Here is an 18,668-nt window from a genome sequence, read left to right as displayed (position 1 = left end):
TTCCATATTAATCTAGATATCCATCAACAGAAGAATGGATAATGAGAACTTGGCGTATTATAAAATGGAGTATTATTCAGCCCTAAAGAAAAATAAAATCATAGAGTTTGCAAAAGAATAGATAGACTTAGCGTGTACAATATCAACTGAAGCCACCCAATCTCAAAAGGAAAAAGAAAGCATCCTCTCCCCCAGGTGAGGATCCTAGCCTAGGACGTCTGCACGATCCTGCGGTATTGAACAGAGGTCGACAGAGGATGTTGCCATACATGACTGATAAAGGGTAGAAAGCAGGGAAAGGGTGCACAAGGTGGAAAGGACAGTAGAAAGAACTGTTTGCTAGTTTTAACCCTGCCGTGTTTTCTCTCATGAGTTGTGAGTAAGTGTATAAAGTAGTATTCAACAGTGGATGTGTGAAGTCTAAGTGAATGTCCATAGCTACAGAATGACCATTCTAACTGTGCAGAAGACCACTGAGATGCAGAGTTTGGAACAGGACAAGGATTTGAGTGGCTTCCTTCATCTATCTCCACAATGGATGCAATGAAGTGATTGGTTATTATTATTATTATTATTAAATAAAAATGATGAGAAAGGGAACTTTTCATACATAGGTTTTACAACATCAGGGCTCTCCTAGGATATGACTTAGGGGGGAAAAAAGTTGGGTAAGAGAAGAAGAGACAGCATCCCATGTTGTCCTTGCTGAGACATGGCCCACCATGAGTCACATCCCTGCAGAGAAAGGTGAGGTTCGGTGATGGAAGAGTCTGAAAAATGTGGTGAACCCCACTGCATGTTCTCAGGAAATGACACCCACAATGACACTGCTCTTGAGTGTTCTCCCAGCTCAGAAACCACAGTGACACCCATTAGACAAGCTACTCCACAGGCACTTAGCTCTGGGCAATGGCCTAGGAAGTTCGAATGTACTCCCCCTGCATCCGTCTACCAGGTTCCTGCACCTGAGGGAGAAGCGAGTCCAGGGGACAACAGATGCTCCTACCAGAGTCACAGTCACACCCTTACTTCTTGGCCAGGCATTCATAGAGTTTCCTCAAATCTGCCTTTTAGGCCTACAGAAGTTTGTTCTTCCGAGTCTAACTTCCTGAGGGTAAACATCTCTCGCCATGATGGTGTGGGGAAAGGCTTTTATGTGGTGCTGTACTAATCAAATGTGACATGTGGATTGTTGGCACACTATGTGTAAGATCTCATGAGTTGTTGAAAGATGGGTACGATAGTCCAACAGAGTGAAAGGAAAGCTTTATTTGTGACTTTGAAGTGGGCTGTATTATAGGTACAGTAGGAACTGACCTGTCTCATTACCTAGAATGCAGAAAAATGCCCAGAGAAGGCATGCTTAAAATACATCTGTTGACTAAATGAAGAGTGAAGACCAGGCAGTGGTGACTCACACCTTTGATCTCAGCACTCAGGAGACAGAGGCAGGTGGATCGCTAAGTTCGAGGCCAGCCTTGTCTACAGGGTAAGTTCCAGGACAGCCAAGGCTACACAGAAAACCCTTGTCTCAAAAAACAAAATCAAAAAACAAACAACAACAAGAAAAACCCAAAAGAGTGAATGTCTTAGCTGATACATACATAAACATATATCTCGATATATCCATCAGAAAAAGACAGCTCAGCCGTGAGAATGCTTATCACTCTTTGAACTAGACATGTACAAATATAAAATGAAATAGAGGGAAATTACTGCCTCCATGACTCACAGGGCAGGTCAAGTTAGCAGTAAACCCAGTGCCAAGTCCCCAGAGGAGAATTTTATTTGTCTGTTTATTTTTTTTTGTTTGGATTTGTTTTTGTGGCAAGAGATAAAAATCCTTAAAGGAATATTAAATAAGACAGCTAAAAATTAAATTCTGGAGGGTCCCCCAGACTCACCATAAGACCCGTGACTGTACCAAAATAAAAATAAAAAAAGACTATTCTTATCAGAGGTCAACATTACAGTCAGTTCCATAATGATGCCTACTCCTTTGGAAACTCTTAACTTCAAAACCCGCAGGGAATCTAAGTATATAAATATATATTTATATGTAAATATATAGCACTATGCAAACATAAACAAGTGGGTGTTATTTAACTCACGGAGGAATTATCTGTTTGGATCTTTCAACACCATCTGTTCACCTGTAGATCCCTCTACTCTATTTCGAAAAGCTTTCCAATCTCATATGTCAGTTATTTTATGATCAGTTCTGCAAACAACTATAAAATCGTTCTCAGATGTGAAACAGTGCCGATCGCTATAAATGCAGATGAAGCCCTCGCAGTGTTCACAGCGCCAGCCTGCTGCATCTCAGCGGCAAAGGCGCAAACATGCGCGCCGTCAGGGAGAACGTTAACTGGGCCCCGACAGAGTACATCTCCTGCCACTTGCAGTTCTTGGAAAAAAGTGAACAACCTGTGCAGTCCGCACTACAAGGAGTATAAATCACATCTGGAATCTCACCCCAGCACCAGGTTACATGTGAAGGACCCTAAGTGCAACTTCGGGAAAAGCTGCTATGGATCCACAAGGCTATCTGCTATTGGTGATTACACAACACAGCAGGCACACCTCCTCATCCGTGAGCCTGTTTGTTTGCTGGAGAGCAGATGTGCTGGAGACTCCTCTGGATTCATCCTGACACTTCTGCATCTTTCTGCATCTGTGGGGCCTCCTTCTCCCATCTGGCCCCCTGTTATCCTTCTTGTTGAATAAATATTCTTTTATTCTCGCCAAGCTTTGGACTTTTCACCTCTACAGTTAATTGATTTCTCACTGTGCACAAACTAATATTGTGCATTTTAATTCTGTGAGGGTTATGTGCATTAATAAAAACCATAACCTAGTGAGTGGCTTTGGAAAAGTCACATCTAGAGATTTACATATTGATGGCTGAGAAACTGTGTGAGTACTCTGATTTGGAATCCTAAATGATGGATAGGTAGATGATAGATAGATAGATAGATAGATAGATAGATAGATAGATAGATAGATGGATTATAGATAGATAGATAGATAGATAGATAAACAGATAGATGGATTATAGATAGATAGATAGATAGATAGATAAACAGATAGATGGATTATAGATAGATAGATAGATAGATAGATAGATAGATAATAGATAAACAGATACACAGATGGATTATAGATAGATAGACAGACAGACAGACAGACAGACAAATGGATGATAGATAAATAGATGGATGATAGAGAGATAGATAGAGATCTATCATAGAGATGATAGATAGATAGATAGATAGATAGACAGACAGATATATAGATGATAGATAAACAGATGATAGATAGATAGATAGATAGATGATAGATAGATAGATAGATAGATAGATAGCAGATTCCTGAGTGCATGTCCTCATGTGTACCCACTGTGTTGAGGAGGAGCAGAAACAAGGTGCGTATGATATCTGTTCCCATGTAGCTTATATCCCAATGGGGTATACAACAGGTACACAGTGTGCACCAGGGATGCCATGTGACCTTCATGTGACTGGGACACATGAAAAAGCACGAGAGGGTGTGGCCTAGATATTAAAGAAGTACAGAAGACTTAAAGGGTAAGGAGGGACCAGCGAGGAGTAGAAGGCAGAGACAACTTCAGGTCCTGGGCAGCCAGTAGGCACTGAGAGTAAGTGAGAAAACAGCTTGCTGCTGAAGCATCAGAGTAGCCGTATCTCAGTACCAAAGGACTGACGGCACACACAGCAAGATCAGAAGCATGGAGCTCCGACAGCCTGGGAAGAAGAGATTTTGTGTGGGATAGGAGACGGTGATCTGGTTTAATTCTTCTACATGTAGATAACTGGGTTTCCCAGCACTATTTGTAGAATAAGCTTACACCTAGCGTGCTAATGATCCAGACTTCACATGCCCCCACTACACCACTATGGAAATCTTCCCCCATGTCATGACTAGTGACGTGCACATCCATGGCATGGTCCACCCTAGTGACATCAGACCCAAAAGAAAAGACTTCTTCAGGCCCCAGTGGTAGAGTTATGCCTTCAGTAGGGAATTCTGTGGCCCTGGACACTGGGCCAGGAAGGGACTGTGTGATCTTCAGACAGGAACCTTCTGTTGTGTATGGAGCCTTTACCTTCCTCACTCAAAGGAACATAGTAGAGACAGACAGAGTGAATGCCTTCAAGCTGCCCAGGATGCTCCCAGAGCTATGGGCCTGTGGAACAGTCAGTCTTGCACCCTCTTGTATTGTGGATCTCAAGTTTGGAGACTGCTCTAGAACAGGGCAAATAAGGGGTGTTGTCCTGGCTAGTTTTGTCTCAACTTGACACAACCTAGAACCACTTGGAAAGATGGAAATTCAATTAAGAAAAATGCCCAGACCAGATTGGCCTGTGGAGCATTTTCTTGGTTGATATTGGTGGGGGAGGGCCCAGATCACTATGAGTAATGCCATCCCTGGGCTGGTGGTCCTGGGTTCTATAAGAAAGCAGGCCGAGCAAGCCATGAAGAGCAAGCCAGTAAGCAGCAGCCCTCCGTGGCCTCTTCTGCTTCCGTTCCTGCCTCCAGGTTCCTGCCCGACTTCTCTCAGTGAAGGTCTGTCATGTGGAAGTGCATAAACTTAAATAAACCCTCTCCTCTGAAAGTTGCTTTTGTCATGGTGTTTATCACAGCAATAGAAACCCCTAACTAAGGCAGGTGTATTTCTTGAGAGTATCCAGTATGGCCACCAGGCTGTTCAGACAGCTTTGAAGAAAACAGAGTGGTGTGCACAGCTCAGAGAGAATCATAGCTTAAACACATTAGGTGAAAACAACCCAGATTCAGAACAGTGGGTATAAACAGACGTATCTGTGTCTGTACTGCGGGCACAAGCAGACTATTTCTGGAAGGGGAAACAGACTGAAGTGAGCAAGTTAGTTGCGTTGGGAAGGGACCGAGGGGCTGAAGATTGCAGCATTAGTTAGAAGAAAAATTAACTTTTCAGGAGACACCCATTCATACTGTTACATTGTTTATAATGTTCAATGCTACTTTTAAAAGTTTGTTACTAATAAAATCACATATAATAAATTAGTGTACCATTTCACATATAGTAAAATCAATGCATTTCAGAAAAAAAAATATGAAAATCACCTAAAGAAATCAGAAGGGTCTTGGGCTTTAAAAAGAATGACTGTATCAAACGGAATTGGTGCTAGGCTATACGTGAAGGGGGCAGGGCATCTGTCCAGAGGAACCAGGCCTGACTATGCCCTGAGAGAGATGGTGCCTCCACCCACCAACCTTAGCCTGATGCTGTCAAACATGTTATCTGTAGAAGTAAGTGTCCTGGGCTCCAAGATCACTAAGCAAGCTTCCAGCCATAATTTGTTTTTCTTTAGAGATTTGCTTGTATAGAAAGAGATTCTCATGCTGATCTCCATGTTCTAGCCCATGCAATAATTATATGGACTCTTTATATTGCAACATCATGACAACCAGGGATAAGGGAAGAAGAAGAGAGGGAAAGAGACCTTCATCTCTGGGTGTGAGAGCCCCAGAGTAAGTATTAGCAGTACCTGTGACAAAATGAGCACTTTGAAAAGGTCTGTGCACCTTCATGACTGTTCGAGTTATAGGGATACATATACCTAGAGTAGGTATGGAGTCAGGCAAGCAAACTAGGAGGTGACCACAGTATTTTAAGGAAAAGATGACAATGATCGTGGTTAAACTGTTTTTAATTAAGTATTTAGTTGCTGCTTGTTTTCCCTCTCAGGCTGTAAGTTCCCAAAGAAGAGGCAAGATCAGCATTTCTCATTGTACTCCAAATACTTAGCACAGTGTCCCACGCAGACAGAACCCCGTAAATATTTCAAGAAAGGAAGGGTGGGAAAGGGGAACTGAACAAAATGGAGAGCAAAGCTAAAAGAAGTGAATATGTTTGTTCAGGAAATGCTTGAGAAGTTGAGCTGACGGTAGTAAATTAAAGAGAGAGCAAAATCCAGGTTTCTTGCCTGCGTTCCTAAATGGGCTGTGGTGTCATCATGAGGGGAACAGAACCCCACAAATGGGTTAGGGACACTGTGATAGTTTGTATATGCTTGGCCCAGGGAGTGGCACTATTAGGAGGTGTGACCTTGTTGGAGTAGGTGTGGCCTTGTTGGAGTAGGTGTGTCACTGTGGGCACGGGCTTAATTAAAACCATCATCCTAGCTGCCTTGAAGTCAGTATTCAGCTAGCAGCCTTCAGATGAAGATATAGAACTCTCAGCTCCTCCTGCACCATTCCTGCCTGGACACTGCTATACTCCTGCCTTGATGATAATGGACTGAACCTCTGAACCTATAAGCCAGCCCCAATTAAATGTTGTCCTTTATAAGACTTGCCTTGGTCATGATATCTGTTCACAGCAGTAAAACCCTAGCTAAGACAGACACTGACCATGAGTTTAGTTTGTAAGTGCTGAGAGTGACAAACTATTGGATATCCAGATGTGTTCAGTAACAGCTGAGCACATGGACCCAAAGACCTTCACTGGAAGTGCCTGAGAACATGGATGGGATTTCATTAGCTCGAAGAAGGCAGCAGATGCCATGCCTGAGCATGGAGTAGCCCAGGAAGAGAAGTGTCTGTGGTCAACACTTCAGGGAAATCAACCTTTAATGGAGGAATGGAAGAAGAAAAATCCATGAGAAAGACTCAAGAGCATATCTGGGAGATGGACCACCATGGGGCCCAAGGTCCAGAATTCTGCTTCTCATAGCACCATAGCAAGCTCTGTTAAGAAAGGAAGGAAGGGAGGAAAGAAGGGAGGGAGAGAAGGAGGGAGGGAGAGACGGAGGGATAGAGGTTAGCATCCATCTAGGCCTCTACTTCTAGATTCAACACTATAGCCACTAAGGGCCAAATATTCATTCAGAATCCCAGACCCAAGGTTGATTTAGGTGAATCAGGAATTCCAAAGTGGCCAGACGCCCTCACACGCTGTGGTAGTTTCAACATGCCTTGGACATTGTTTTAGCTGCTGTAACAAAGTACTCCAGGCTGAGTTGACTTAGTTTCCAGTTCCCAAACCCAAGTCTCATGAAAGCCATGCAGAACGGAAGTGGGAGACAGGGATACTGACCCTCTTACAGCAACCCCACCTTCACGGTCATGAATACAGTCACTCGAGACCTGAGTCTCTCCCCCAAACCAAACTGAGTACCTCCAGAAACACCTCAGGCCATTCACGAGGAATGGCCCCCACAGTCTAGTCAGCTAGCACTAGGTTCCACCTCTCCGTTACACACACAGGGACTGAGCTTCCAGCACAAGGACCCTTGAGGTCGGATGCCACGCAGTCTGTCAAGCTCAAACCATCTTCCTGTAGAGTTCCTTTCACTCATGTGGAGTTTCCTCACCCGTTCTGTGTGAGCCTCACTCAGCCTTGCTTGAACTATGGTGGCTTAAATCCCAAGTCAGCTAGACTCCTTCACAATCCATCAGGGATTCACAACCAACCCTCCCCTCCCCCCTTTCTTTCTTGCACATTCTCTCTCATGTACATTCTCCCTCCCTCCCCCCTCTCTCTCTCTTCCTCTTTCTCTCTCTGGAAAGTACCAAAGAATAAGAAGCCTAAAAAGCCACAAAAGGAAAGACCAAAGCGCCCAGGCGTGCCCGTCCGTTTGGACTGCTCTAAAGAAAATTTGTGAGAATAAGTCATTTTTGTCATCAGAAGTTTATTGTTCACAATTCTGAAGGCTGGCAAGACCAAGATCAAGGTCCCACCAGATGTAGTGTCTAATGGGGTCTATTTATCAGAGGTGACACCTTCTGTGTCTGTCTTCACATTGTGGAAAGAAGCACTGAATTATGGGAAGTCTCTTTAAAGGATGTTCATGAAGGGTCTGCCACCTCCTGGCAGCATTGCTTTGTGGATTAAAAGTCAACATGGGAATATGAGGGGTTGGGGGGGGGATCAGGCTCAAACATTCAAGCCACAAACAAGACATCTAAAGAGCAGGGCCTTCTGTAGCATCCTAGAGGACATTCTAGGACAGCTATAGAGGGAGACTGGATCCCATTAAACAGAGTAACCGGCTTCTTAGCTTGCTTAAGGTTTTCTATTCTCTTGGCTGGTGGTGTGGGTGGGTAGGTGGGTGGTTAGTTTGGTGGATTGGGTGGCTGGCTGGCTGGGTGAGTAGTTCCGTGGAGGGGTTTATGGTGCAGAGGGTTGAGCCCAGAGCCTTGAGCATGTTAGGTATGCCTTCTACCACTGGGCCACTTCTGCAAACTCAGTTTGTTTGTTTTGGAGAGAGGTACTTGATTTTGTTTTATTTTTATTTTTTAATCATACCCTGCCAGGGAATTTAAAGGTCACCATGTCAAGTTCTCTTGCTCACACATAACAAATGAGTAAGGCAACCTCGGTGAAGAAACAGGGCCTGTGCACAGTGAGCCAGAGTCACATTTGCCGATGGATACCTCTCTTACCTCACAGCAAGGGATTCTGGGATCCACGAGGTAAAAACTACCCCTGCAACAAGGCTTAGGGCTCCCTGGTCTTTTATTTATTTACTTACTTACTTATTTACTTATTTGTACATGTGCATGTACATGCATGTGTTTGCATGTGCACGTGTCTTAAGTTCAGAGGATACTTGCAGGAGACAGTTCAGTCCTTCTACCGTTTAGGTCCTGAGGATTGAATTCTCAGGCCCTCAAGCTTGGAGGCAAGTCACATTATCTGCTTGGTCATTTTGCTCTTTCATCCTTGTTAAAAAATGTTTTGTTTTGTTTTGTTTGGCACCATATTTCACAGGTCATATGAAAACTCAAATCCCAGCATCTCTTGATTCAGATCAATTTCCATGTGTGTTGAACGCTGTTGAAAGACTTAGAAGGCGGACCGACATTCACAAACTTCACTCTGAGATTCATCAGGTCCTGGGCAAGCATGCAGCACAATGATGGAAATGAAACTAAAAGAGTAGCTCCAGACAACTAGCCTTCCGTCGCCAGGAGGGCTTTATAAGTCACTGTGATTCGACCTGAAGGCTCACATGGAAGGAGTGTTAGCAGAGGTTTATGTATTCACAGATATTTCTACACAAATATCATTTCTAGGGTATATGGGTGTGCATAAAGATTACGGGAAAGATTGAAGTGCCAAAAATTAATCAGTCTTCATTTTAAATAGAAAAGTAACTCTAAACAGTGTAATTAATAGTTTTACTCCCTACAAGAAAATTAAAAACTACCGAAGTCACCCAAATCGTGTGTCTCTTGAGTACAACACACAGCAAAGGAGCTGAATGAAAGTGGGCGGGGTGGGGGGGAAAGAATGGGATGAGACATCAGTCCACCCCTCCCCCGCCACGTGCTCCGTCTGAGAACCAAACCCAGGCATCTGAGGCCTAGGCGAGCTCTTGGTCCTCCATCCCCAGCTAAGGCCTCCTTGACCAAAGCTGGGCAGATAGGTGAGCCTGGAAGTCCCTCAAAGGCTGGTCAAGGCCTCTTCTGCTTCAGGGTAAGGTGTTAAACCAACATGAGCAGCACCCAGAGTGCCCATTGGGTCCATCTCAGGCAAGCAGTCCTGCCTCAGAAGTGTTCTGTCACTGGGAGTCTTGGACCTTGAGGACACACCAGGTAGCTGTTGAGTGCACCCTGAGGTTTGCTCACTGGCTCAGTTGCTGAGCTTGGTCTGCTGTCTTCTAGCACTGGGAAAGAGGGCAAGAGGGAAGCTAGGGAAGAGTGACTAAGTAGTCTCTGGCAGTGGGTTTATCATGGACAATAACAGACTTCATATAAAAGGCTGTAGGCCCCGACTATGACATAGGCCTCTTCTGGCCTGTGTTCTGTGTGCACTCTCCAGGATCTGCAAGCCCATTTGGTAGTCCTTATCTGTCCCAAGTCATGAGGACTTTTCTCGGTATAAGAACTGTGTAATGGAAGAAGACTGTATATGTACGTATTTTTTTTTTTATTATCAACACTAAAAGGCATGCCTTCCCATGTGAACGGAACGTCATTGCTTTGGAATCCATAATGGCCAGGGCCTCTTTAGTTACACTGTCTCACACAGAGTATGCTTGCTCAGAGCTAGCCCTCCCAAGCTTGTCTCTGAAACTTCTCTAGTAGTGGCCTGGAGTTACACCTCAGTCTGAAGACTAGAACAGAGAAGAGGTCCCCAACAGAGAGGCGGCAATGCTTGCCTGGATACAAACAGATGGAACTTCCCATTCCGCAGGACCTTGGTGATTTTGCTACGAGGGGAAGGGGGCTGCAGGGTCCCTTCTTTTTCTGTGGTCTTGATCGGAAGCAGTCTTTCTGAACCCTGACCTCGTCATCCCCTTATTAGACCAGCACTGCCATGCCAACAGCCTGGATAGCGGCCCACATTCTAAAAGACATAGATTGGGGGAGCTCAGAGCAAAACACCATGGCTGTGCCACACTCTGACACGGAAGGTTTTCAGAGACACACTGTTGACTCTGAGTACCATGCACCCTCTTCTCTCCCCACCGCTGGTGCAAGGACCTTAGCCTCCACCCCATGCCGAAGCTCTGGGGGAGGGGGAGGGCTGCAAAGCCAGAAGAAACTTGTGTAAGCACCAGAAGCAAAGCTCTTCGCCTACATGGAGACCGGAGTCCCCAGGACCACGTAACCAGGTAGTAATGTCTTAGTCGGGCTCCCAAAAGTCACCATCATCTCCCTGTTCCACTATGGAGTGGTTTTGAAACACTTGAAGAAAGAACTTGGTGTCTTGCGCTGCTTCTCTTTGGAGAGCTGAGATAACTTCAGGAATATTCATGTACTCGACTCGAGATCAATACTTATGCTTTCCCAACCTCCTGGACATTCCAGAGAGGGAAGTGAGTGGTGAGGGAGTCCTGATTGGGGGGGGGGCGTGTTTCTCTGCCTTTTTAATGGAGATCGACCAGTAATCAAATGCAGGCTAAAATTATCAGGCCACTTCAGAGTTCAGATCTCTGCCAGTTGGGATGGCAGGGTGAGATCTGTATTCTAAAATAGCTTGGCAAAGTAGATCATGAATAATGACCAGACAGCTAGTAGTAATCTATGAATCTAGATTCGTTGGTGCTCTCTCTCTCTCTCTCTCTCCCTCCCTCCCTCCCTCCCTCCCTCCCTCCCTTCCTTCCTCTCTCCCTCCCTCCCCCTCTCTATTATTTCTTTCTCTCTCTCACTCTCTCTTCCCCATATACACACAAACACACCAAAACAAACAAAAAATAATAATAATCAGCCATCTATAAATAATCTGTCTCCTGAATCCCCTTACTGATTTGTAGGAATCTAGCAAGAGGCACTACACACTAATGTTCAACAGGATGTCAGATACAATGTCATATTCTGCCTCAAGAAGCACTCTAGAGACACAGAAAAGCCAACTTCTGAAGAGGATGCCAGTGTATGGTATCCAATAATGGCTTAATAATGCTTCTCCCCCTAATAAAAAAAATTAGCACAAAAAGAAGAAATTTATTTTCCCTTCCCCAGCTAAACAAAACCTCAAGGTTTTATACTTCAGTGGCCTAGATACAGTCAGAGATCATATGGACAGTCCCTAAGGGGAAAGAGTCCTCGACCTTCAGCTGCTCAGTCAACTCTTCAGCTTAGCAAATATCTTAACCAGGGAATATTGAAAGAGATACAGCAAAAGGTTTATGGGAGAGAAACAGCAAATGACCTTAACCAGACCCACACTCAGCAGGAGGGGAGCTATGCCCACAGGGCTTCAACCTCCCAGTGCTTGCTTGTAAGGACGCAAAACCCGGCTCTTCTCTTAACTCTAAGCACTCTGAATTCCCATAAGGAAGTATCACTTTTCAGAGAAGAAGAAAATCAAACACATTTTCCTGTACATTCAATGATGGGTGGTGGGAGAGAGTGGGGTCAGAAGGGTCGCTGGGCTTTTTCATTGTCTTACTCAGTGCAAACAAAACTAGATTGAAGGTATGAATTTAAAAAAAAAAAAAAGACTCCAAATGGTGATGCTGAGCCTCCGGGTCTAGTCACATCTCCACTGCGTGGACAGTGAGGTTTCACCTGCAGTTTGCAAATCCTATTAGATAATGAATAACACTGCATTTATTAATAAACCCGTTGTGACTGGTGCAATCGTGCTCAAGATAAAACGCATAGTTCTTCAGTGCAGAAAAAAAGAAAACTGCAACCCAAAGTTCTAGAACCACAGCAGTGGAGTGGCCTCAAAGCGATCACACTGACGCCCTTGGCTGAGGCTTTGTGAATGCCGGGATGTTTTAAACACAATTAATTGCACCAGCAAAGCTTACGAAGGTGCTGGGGCCAAAATCAATGTATTAATGGCAAAGCACTACTGCACTTAACCAGCCAATAATAAAGTGCACATAGACGCTCTGGCAGCAGAAGCTGTGGGTTCTATTTGTGTTGTGCTAAGAGAAATAAATATTAGACTCGGTTCCAAACATTGCCCCCAATTCAGAGAATACCACCCAAGATGTTCAGAAAGAGATCCCTACCTGCCTTCACAAACACAGGCAATAGTAGAGTGCACGGGTTCCGCAGCGTGGATTACTGAATGCTACAGACGCAAACATTGGAAAAGCTTACCATGGGAAACTTGTTTTACCCATAGGTTAAGGTAGTAAACTCATCTTAACTATGCCTCTTACCTACTACTTGGGTGAGATTATACACCTTGGCATTTGACACAATGGGGGGTTTAAATGGCCATAATCCCAATAGTATTGACTTGCATGTGACATTGGTACTGTTTTAAAGATTAATTTGCACTACTGTGGTCTTAATTGTTCACAAGCATCAGTAGGTGCCTCTCTGCAACTCAATGCTGAAGCACGCATTTCTGACCATAGCGCAGAGAAATCCAGATTAGCTTAGGCGATAAATAATGTGCAACAGTGTGTGTGACACACGCTTCTAATTAATAAAACAAACTCAAACAATGACTCTGACACGTCAAGTTGATTTCAACTTCGTATAAACACAGCATCCTACCTGTTAGCTAATCTAGGCATATAGTCTCAAAATATTCTAACATTTGTCTCCGTGAACCCTAAGGGACACACCAGGGTTGAAAATACAGGTACTAAAAGATACATTGTCTTTCAGTGTGAATAGTCAGCTGTTGCTTTAGCAAGTACTGAGTGTGGATACAGGTATCGCTCTCCTGTGCAAAAGGCCAGAGACATATAACTTCAGGGATACATAAATAAACTAAGTTGCTACCCTGGAATACATTGAGAATAGCACTGGACCAAATAACAGAGTATGTAAAAATGTGTCATTTGGCTTCAACTGTAGCTTGTAGCCACTGGCCAAGTTGTTGAAACAAATATTACCACATAGGAAAAGAGGCACAGATGGCATCCTATATGGCTGAAGGCAAAACTAACTCAACTATTGATATTATTTGCAGTTTAGAAATAATTGGTGCTTTCCAAAGAAGCTTTGCAATACAATTTACAGATACTACTCAGATAGGCTCAAGTGCCACTGAGAGGCTAAGTAGACAGAAATACCTTCTTCCTGACCTTGCTTCTCCCTAGCCAGATGGGTATTACCAACCTACTCCTGCATCCTGGACACCCAGCCACATGCTGAGTTCTCAGTTCCCTCAATACCAGTGGATTTCCAAATAAAACCAGAGTAGGAACTGGAGTATCACAATAGACTGTGGATGGATACACACACACACACACACACACACACACACATAAACATACAGACACACACATATATATTCCTACTCCATATGTGTGTGTGTGTATGTGTGTGTGTGTAAGCTGCCGTCACATAGAAAAGAAGTAACAACATCTGCAAGAAAACTACAGAATGCTCTGCCCAAACTCTCGGTTTATGGCATGCATCTGGCAGAAAGCTCTGGAACCTCATCAGTACTGCTTTTGGATTTAGTGATGCTGTCTTCTTTTCAGCTGATCTTAAAACGTTAAAGTAAAGCAACCAAAATGAGAACCAAGTGTGTCTCGTTTCTCTCTTCATTTGGTGTCTATCATTGAATTTAAAAAAAAAAAAAAGCTGCGGTATCTAGCTGTGTAAATGCACCTTCCAGGTCTCCTGCCACCAAAAGGCTCTGAGTTCCTTCCCAAGGCCCCTCCATCTGACTGACATCACCTTCGGACAGACTTGGTTTTGAGAAAGGCCACAGACTCTTTGGACAAGCCTAGCCCCGGAAAGGCACAAACGCACCCTACCCTCCCACTGGGCTGCTGTGCTACTTGTCAAAGACTGGGAACCTGGCACCCTGGCTATTCACAGCTGGATTGGCTCAGCTATGCCAGGCCTGCACGCTCCACCTTGCTCTGCCGTTGTTTCCTTCCACCCGGGGCCTATAGCATAACCATCAGTAGCAGAACAGCAAGATTAGAAGGGACTCCTACTTACATTTAAAAACCAAAACAGGTTATCTTGATGCCTTTGGCATTGGCAGCTGCATTGGCAGAAAACACCGTTGTACGCTGGGGGAGGGGGTGCATGCGCACTCGCCAACCGGAAGGCCACAGCCCAAGCCCTACTTTCCAGGCTGCCTTTCTCAGTCTCAATCACCCAGGAAACTTCGCTTTATAATCCTCTACACAGATGAATAAAACCTTCTGTTTGTGAGACATAAAATGGCAAGATTGCTGGGAAGGGACAATAGCAGTACGTCCAGCACAGGTGACCTAGAGAAAGGACGGCTGAGTTCCTGCTTGGCAGGGTGTTCGTCACAAGACATCCAACAGGGAGAAAAGAAACACATTTCTGTTTCTCCAGCAAGCTGGGACAAGCTGTAACCTTTCTAGGGACACGAAGGTCCAAGGCTGAAGCTACCATCCTTCAATGTGCACGCGGCTTGCCATCTAGCCTAGTCCTGGGGAATTTTTCAATGGGCAATTAAGATTTATAATCCAAATGGTCTCAAAATTGTATCTCTGAAAAATCAGGTCCAAATTAAATCAGCCCAGGCTTTTAGCCCTTCCCGTGATCACATTTTCTCTCTTGAGCGAGTGCTTTTCGACACTCAGAACTTCTCCTCTTACAGGGCATCCTCAAAGCATCTCTGGCTGCAATCTCTGAAGCAAAATCCAATAGATGAGAAGAAAAGAGGGAGACAGGACCAGCCAACTCCAAACCTCAGGAAAGGATGCTAAGGGAGAGACCCTCACTCTAACCAATTCTTGAAAATGAACAATTTTAACCTCCTTTCTGGTTAATGCTACCGGAGCTTCTCTCACAACAACACACACAGTATTTTACCCAACAAAAAGGTTCCAATGTAATTATCATATGGAAAGCCTAAAACACACCCATCAGAACTTCGAAATGAAAATGCACGCAGAATTCCTTCCCAGGAACATAATGTATATGCATTTATGATTTTATTTCTCTCTATGTGGAATTTTTAGAGTCCCACTCTTCCCCAACTGGCTTCCGTAAGCCAGTGAAACAGACAGAGAAGTGTCAGATACTCCATCTCTCTGGTCTCTGACTTCTTGGGAGAGCATCTATCCCAAACATTTACCTGTCTGAGCCCTAAGGTGGGGACAGAAGAGAAAGTACAAGGAACTCACATTTCGGTGATGTTCTCTGGGTCAACGCTGTTAGGTTCCAACCTCGGAAATGCCACGATGCCAGGAGAAGACTCAGTACACCAAATCCTAGTGGCACTGCATTTGCAGGACATGGGGCAGGCGAGAGAGGCCCTCCAGAAGCCCAAGACTAGCAAACATAAGCCCCAGAGCCGCGCCATGGCGGGTCCATGCCACCTCGGCCAGGGCGACATCCCGAGTTGCCAGTGCCAGTCAGACGGAGTGCGTGTCCCTACGCTGAGCCAGGCGTCCCCCGCCGGAGGGGGGAGGCCTTCCCTGCGCCCTCTTGCTGCTTGGTGCTGGTGGCCTCCCGCGGAGTGGAGCGTACCAGAGGCTGAGCCTGTCGGTGCTGGAGCTGAGCAGGTTGGCGCTGACCAAATGATTCACAGTGGCTGGAACATCGCGGGCAGCTGCTCCGAGCCACAAGGAGGCTGCATGGTCCTATACGCCAGGCACCACTCGGTGGATCTCCCTTGACTCTTTGGGTCGCAGAACCGCTAAATCGGCACGGATATCGATATCGGTGCGCACCTTAGGGCTGAGGACAAACAGACATGGATGAGACTGAGGGTAGACCCTATACACCACCAACTGGGACACAGTCCCTCCGCGCTCTCCTCACCCTGAACCCCAGCCTGGAGAATGAATGTCGGAGTGCCCAGCTCCCGCCTCGCAATCAACTTGCCCCTCAGTGGCCCCCCAGTGTGCCCGCCCTCCCTTCAAGCCTGAGGCCGAGGCATGAGAAGTCGGGAACGGGTCTTTGAGAGCAGATTCCATGGCACGGGCCAAGCCAAGGACCCTCCAAAGAGGCTGCGGCGACGATGGGGCCCCAATGATGCTGCAGAATCCTCCCTGGCCGCTGGGCGCGGGGGTAGAGGGGAGGTGGGCAGGTGGCGCGGCACATCCCACCTGGGGAGCAACTGCGGTAGCAGGACAGTGCCGGCCCAGGCCACCGAGGACTGTCCGCACGGCTTCCCCGGCCTCCCGTAGCAAGCGCAGGGAGCAGAGCGCAGCAGAAGCAGCAACAGCAGCTGAAGCAGCGACTGGGCTCTAACCGGCGGCCGCCGCCGCCTCTGCTACTGCTGGCGAAGTGACGTGAGGGCTGACGCAGAGCAGGGGCAGAAACTCCAGAAAATTAGTATGAAATCCAAAAACACACACGCTCACACACACACACGCACACGCACACACGCATAGCATAGCACCCTCCAGACAAAAGCAAGGAGGAGGGGAGGGAATCTGGGGGCGAGCGGGGAGGAGGAGGCTTGGTGCCAGCGGCCAGGCGCAGACAGCAGCATGTGGGAGTTCACACTCGCGCGCACGCACACACCTTGGCGGGGTAGCTGTGCGGGTGTGCATGTGTGTGCGTGTGCGTGCCCCTTTAGACCCCGGTACCTCCGAAATGCAGCGTTGCGCCGCTGGACGCTTCCTTGGTCCCTAATTCTTACATCTCTTCCACACAGCAGTACAGGCTAGCTCTCTCTTTGAAATGGAAGCCCTGTTTGGTTAGTCTCTGAAAAAATGCTCTGATTCTTATTGTAGGAATCCTCCCTTTTCCTTTCCCTTTCCCTCTCTCTCTCCCTTTCCCTCTCCCTCCCCGCTGCGTTCTCCTTTCCCATCATGCTCATATAGGAAAGCAAGCTATTCCCAAAATATAGAGAAGACAAGCTACACACCGTACAAAAATAAATATATAACACTGTGCGTTAGTAACCAAGGACCATTGCCCGGTTCCGGGCTACCTATTTAGGGGTGGTTCCAAAGCTCTCCTGATGGGTTTTCTGCCAAGAGAAAAGGAGCCTGCAGACACAAGTGTAGCTCTGATGGGTCTTTCTCCTGCCGTTTGCGCCATAGGGAGAGCCCTGCGTGGGAAGGGAGCGCGCCGGCCGCTCAGTGGGTTCCCTAAATGCTTTGCACCGACCCTGGCATGTAGAATGGCTGGCTCCGCGTCATCTTCTCTCATTCCATAACCTGGCATGATGCAGCCATTTGAGGATCACAGCTTCACTCTCCACGACACCCACCCGCACACGGAGCCCCCAAGCCCCTGTCCCCTGCCCTGCCGTACCTTGCGCGTGTTCGTGTGCGCGCGCGCATGTGCGCCAACGTGTACCCTGCACCCCTGCTGCCCGAGGCAGGATGTGCTTCCAGCTACGGAGAGGCCAGGCTCCGGCATCGCCCTAGAGTCTCAGTGGGGACACGTGAGATGGTTCCAGAGGGTCGAGTGACAAGCCTTAACTGCTGTGTGGGTGCAGTTAAATGATCGCTGCGGGCCATTCGCGAGCCCGGTCTGAGCCTCCTCTCACCATTTGTGGCTGCGATCGCCCGCATATCCGCAGTCATTTAAAAGAAAATCTGGTAGATGCGCCGCAGTGCCTGACACTTCCGAGGGCTCTGGTGCCCCCGCGCGGGGAGAAGAAACCCCGCACGCTCCAGTACAGCGGGCTATTGCCACCATCGCGTCAGGAACTGTGCTATCGGCGCACTGCAGCTCCAGATGCGCAACCCCCGTGCTGTTTGCACATTGCTGCCCAGGCAGTGCGCCTCTCACCAGATCCCTACAATCTCCTGCCTCGGAAGTCCTCCACGCACCACAAGATTGTGCGCTGGAGTCTAATTTAAGACATAAGAATGGGCACCCAACTGCCCGCAAAGACCAGAAATGAGAAAGATGATGTCAAGGTAAATGTTTGGGTCTCCGCACAGCCTTAAACATCACTAACAAATAAAATCCATCTAGCCGAGTTTTCACACAGATGCCACGCACCAAGGACAGAAATATAATCCTCACACATTCAAACACTCGGCTAAGGCCTGGAGCAAAAATCAGTAGGTCACTTCACCCCCTTCCTGAGCCCTGATACACTTTGGGGCCTGGACCACCCAAGCTTCAGGTAACTCCTCAGTTCTGCCTGACACCTTTGCTGCTATGACACAGAACCCCAAAGCTAAACCATCTTTGTCCAGGAGACATAGTGAATCCCCATTGTGCCGCCAATGTCCTTTTACGGAGACTTTTCTGGACACACACACACACACACCCTGCGCGCATGCACACCCCAGTCTCATGCCTACTCTCACTCCTTTTTTTTTTTCTCA

The 18,668-nt window shown here is 46.6% G+C and overlaps 1 protein-coding gene across 2 annotated transcripts in view; it reads right to left on the bottom strand.

Annotated features, from left to right (window-relative positions):
• Nucleotides 1-15,770, bottom strand: part of Ntrk2 (neurotrophic receptor tyrosine kinase 2) — a 305,974-nt gene extending 290,204 nt beyond the window's left edge. For both annotated transcript variants that reach the window (XM_028772066.1, XM_028772067.1), the window contains exon 1: nucleotides 15,552-15,770. In XM_028772066.1, the coding sequence (XP_028627899.1) occupies nucleotides 15,552-15,763 (212 nt within the window). In that variant the 5' untranslated portion in view covers nucleotides 15,764-15,770. The remainder of the gene's footprint in view (nucleotides 1-15,551) is intronic.
• Between the last annotated feature and the right edge of the window lie 2,898 nt (nucleotides 15,771-18,668).

Source organism: Grammomys surdaster, unplaced genomic scaffold, assembly GCF_004785775.1.
Source record: "Grammomys surdaster isolate TR1022 unplaced genomic scaffold, NIH_TR_1.0 211, whole genome shotgun sequence".
Classification (NCBI taxonomy): Eukaryota; Metazoa; Chordata; class Mammalia; order Rodentia; family Muridae; genus Grammomys; species Grammomys surdaster.
The sequence above is the reverse complement of the archived record's forward strand: the minus strand, read 5'-3'. Positions and strand labels throughout refer to the sequence as shown.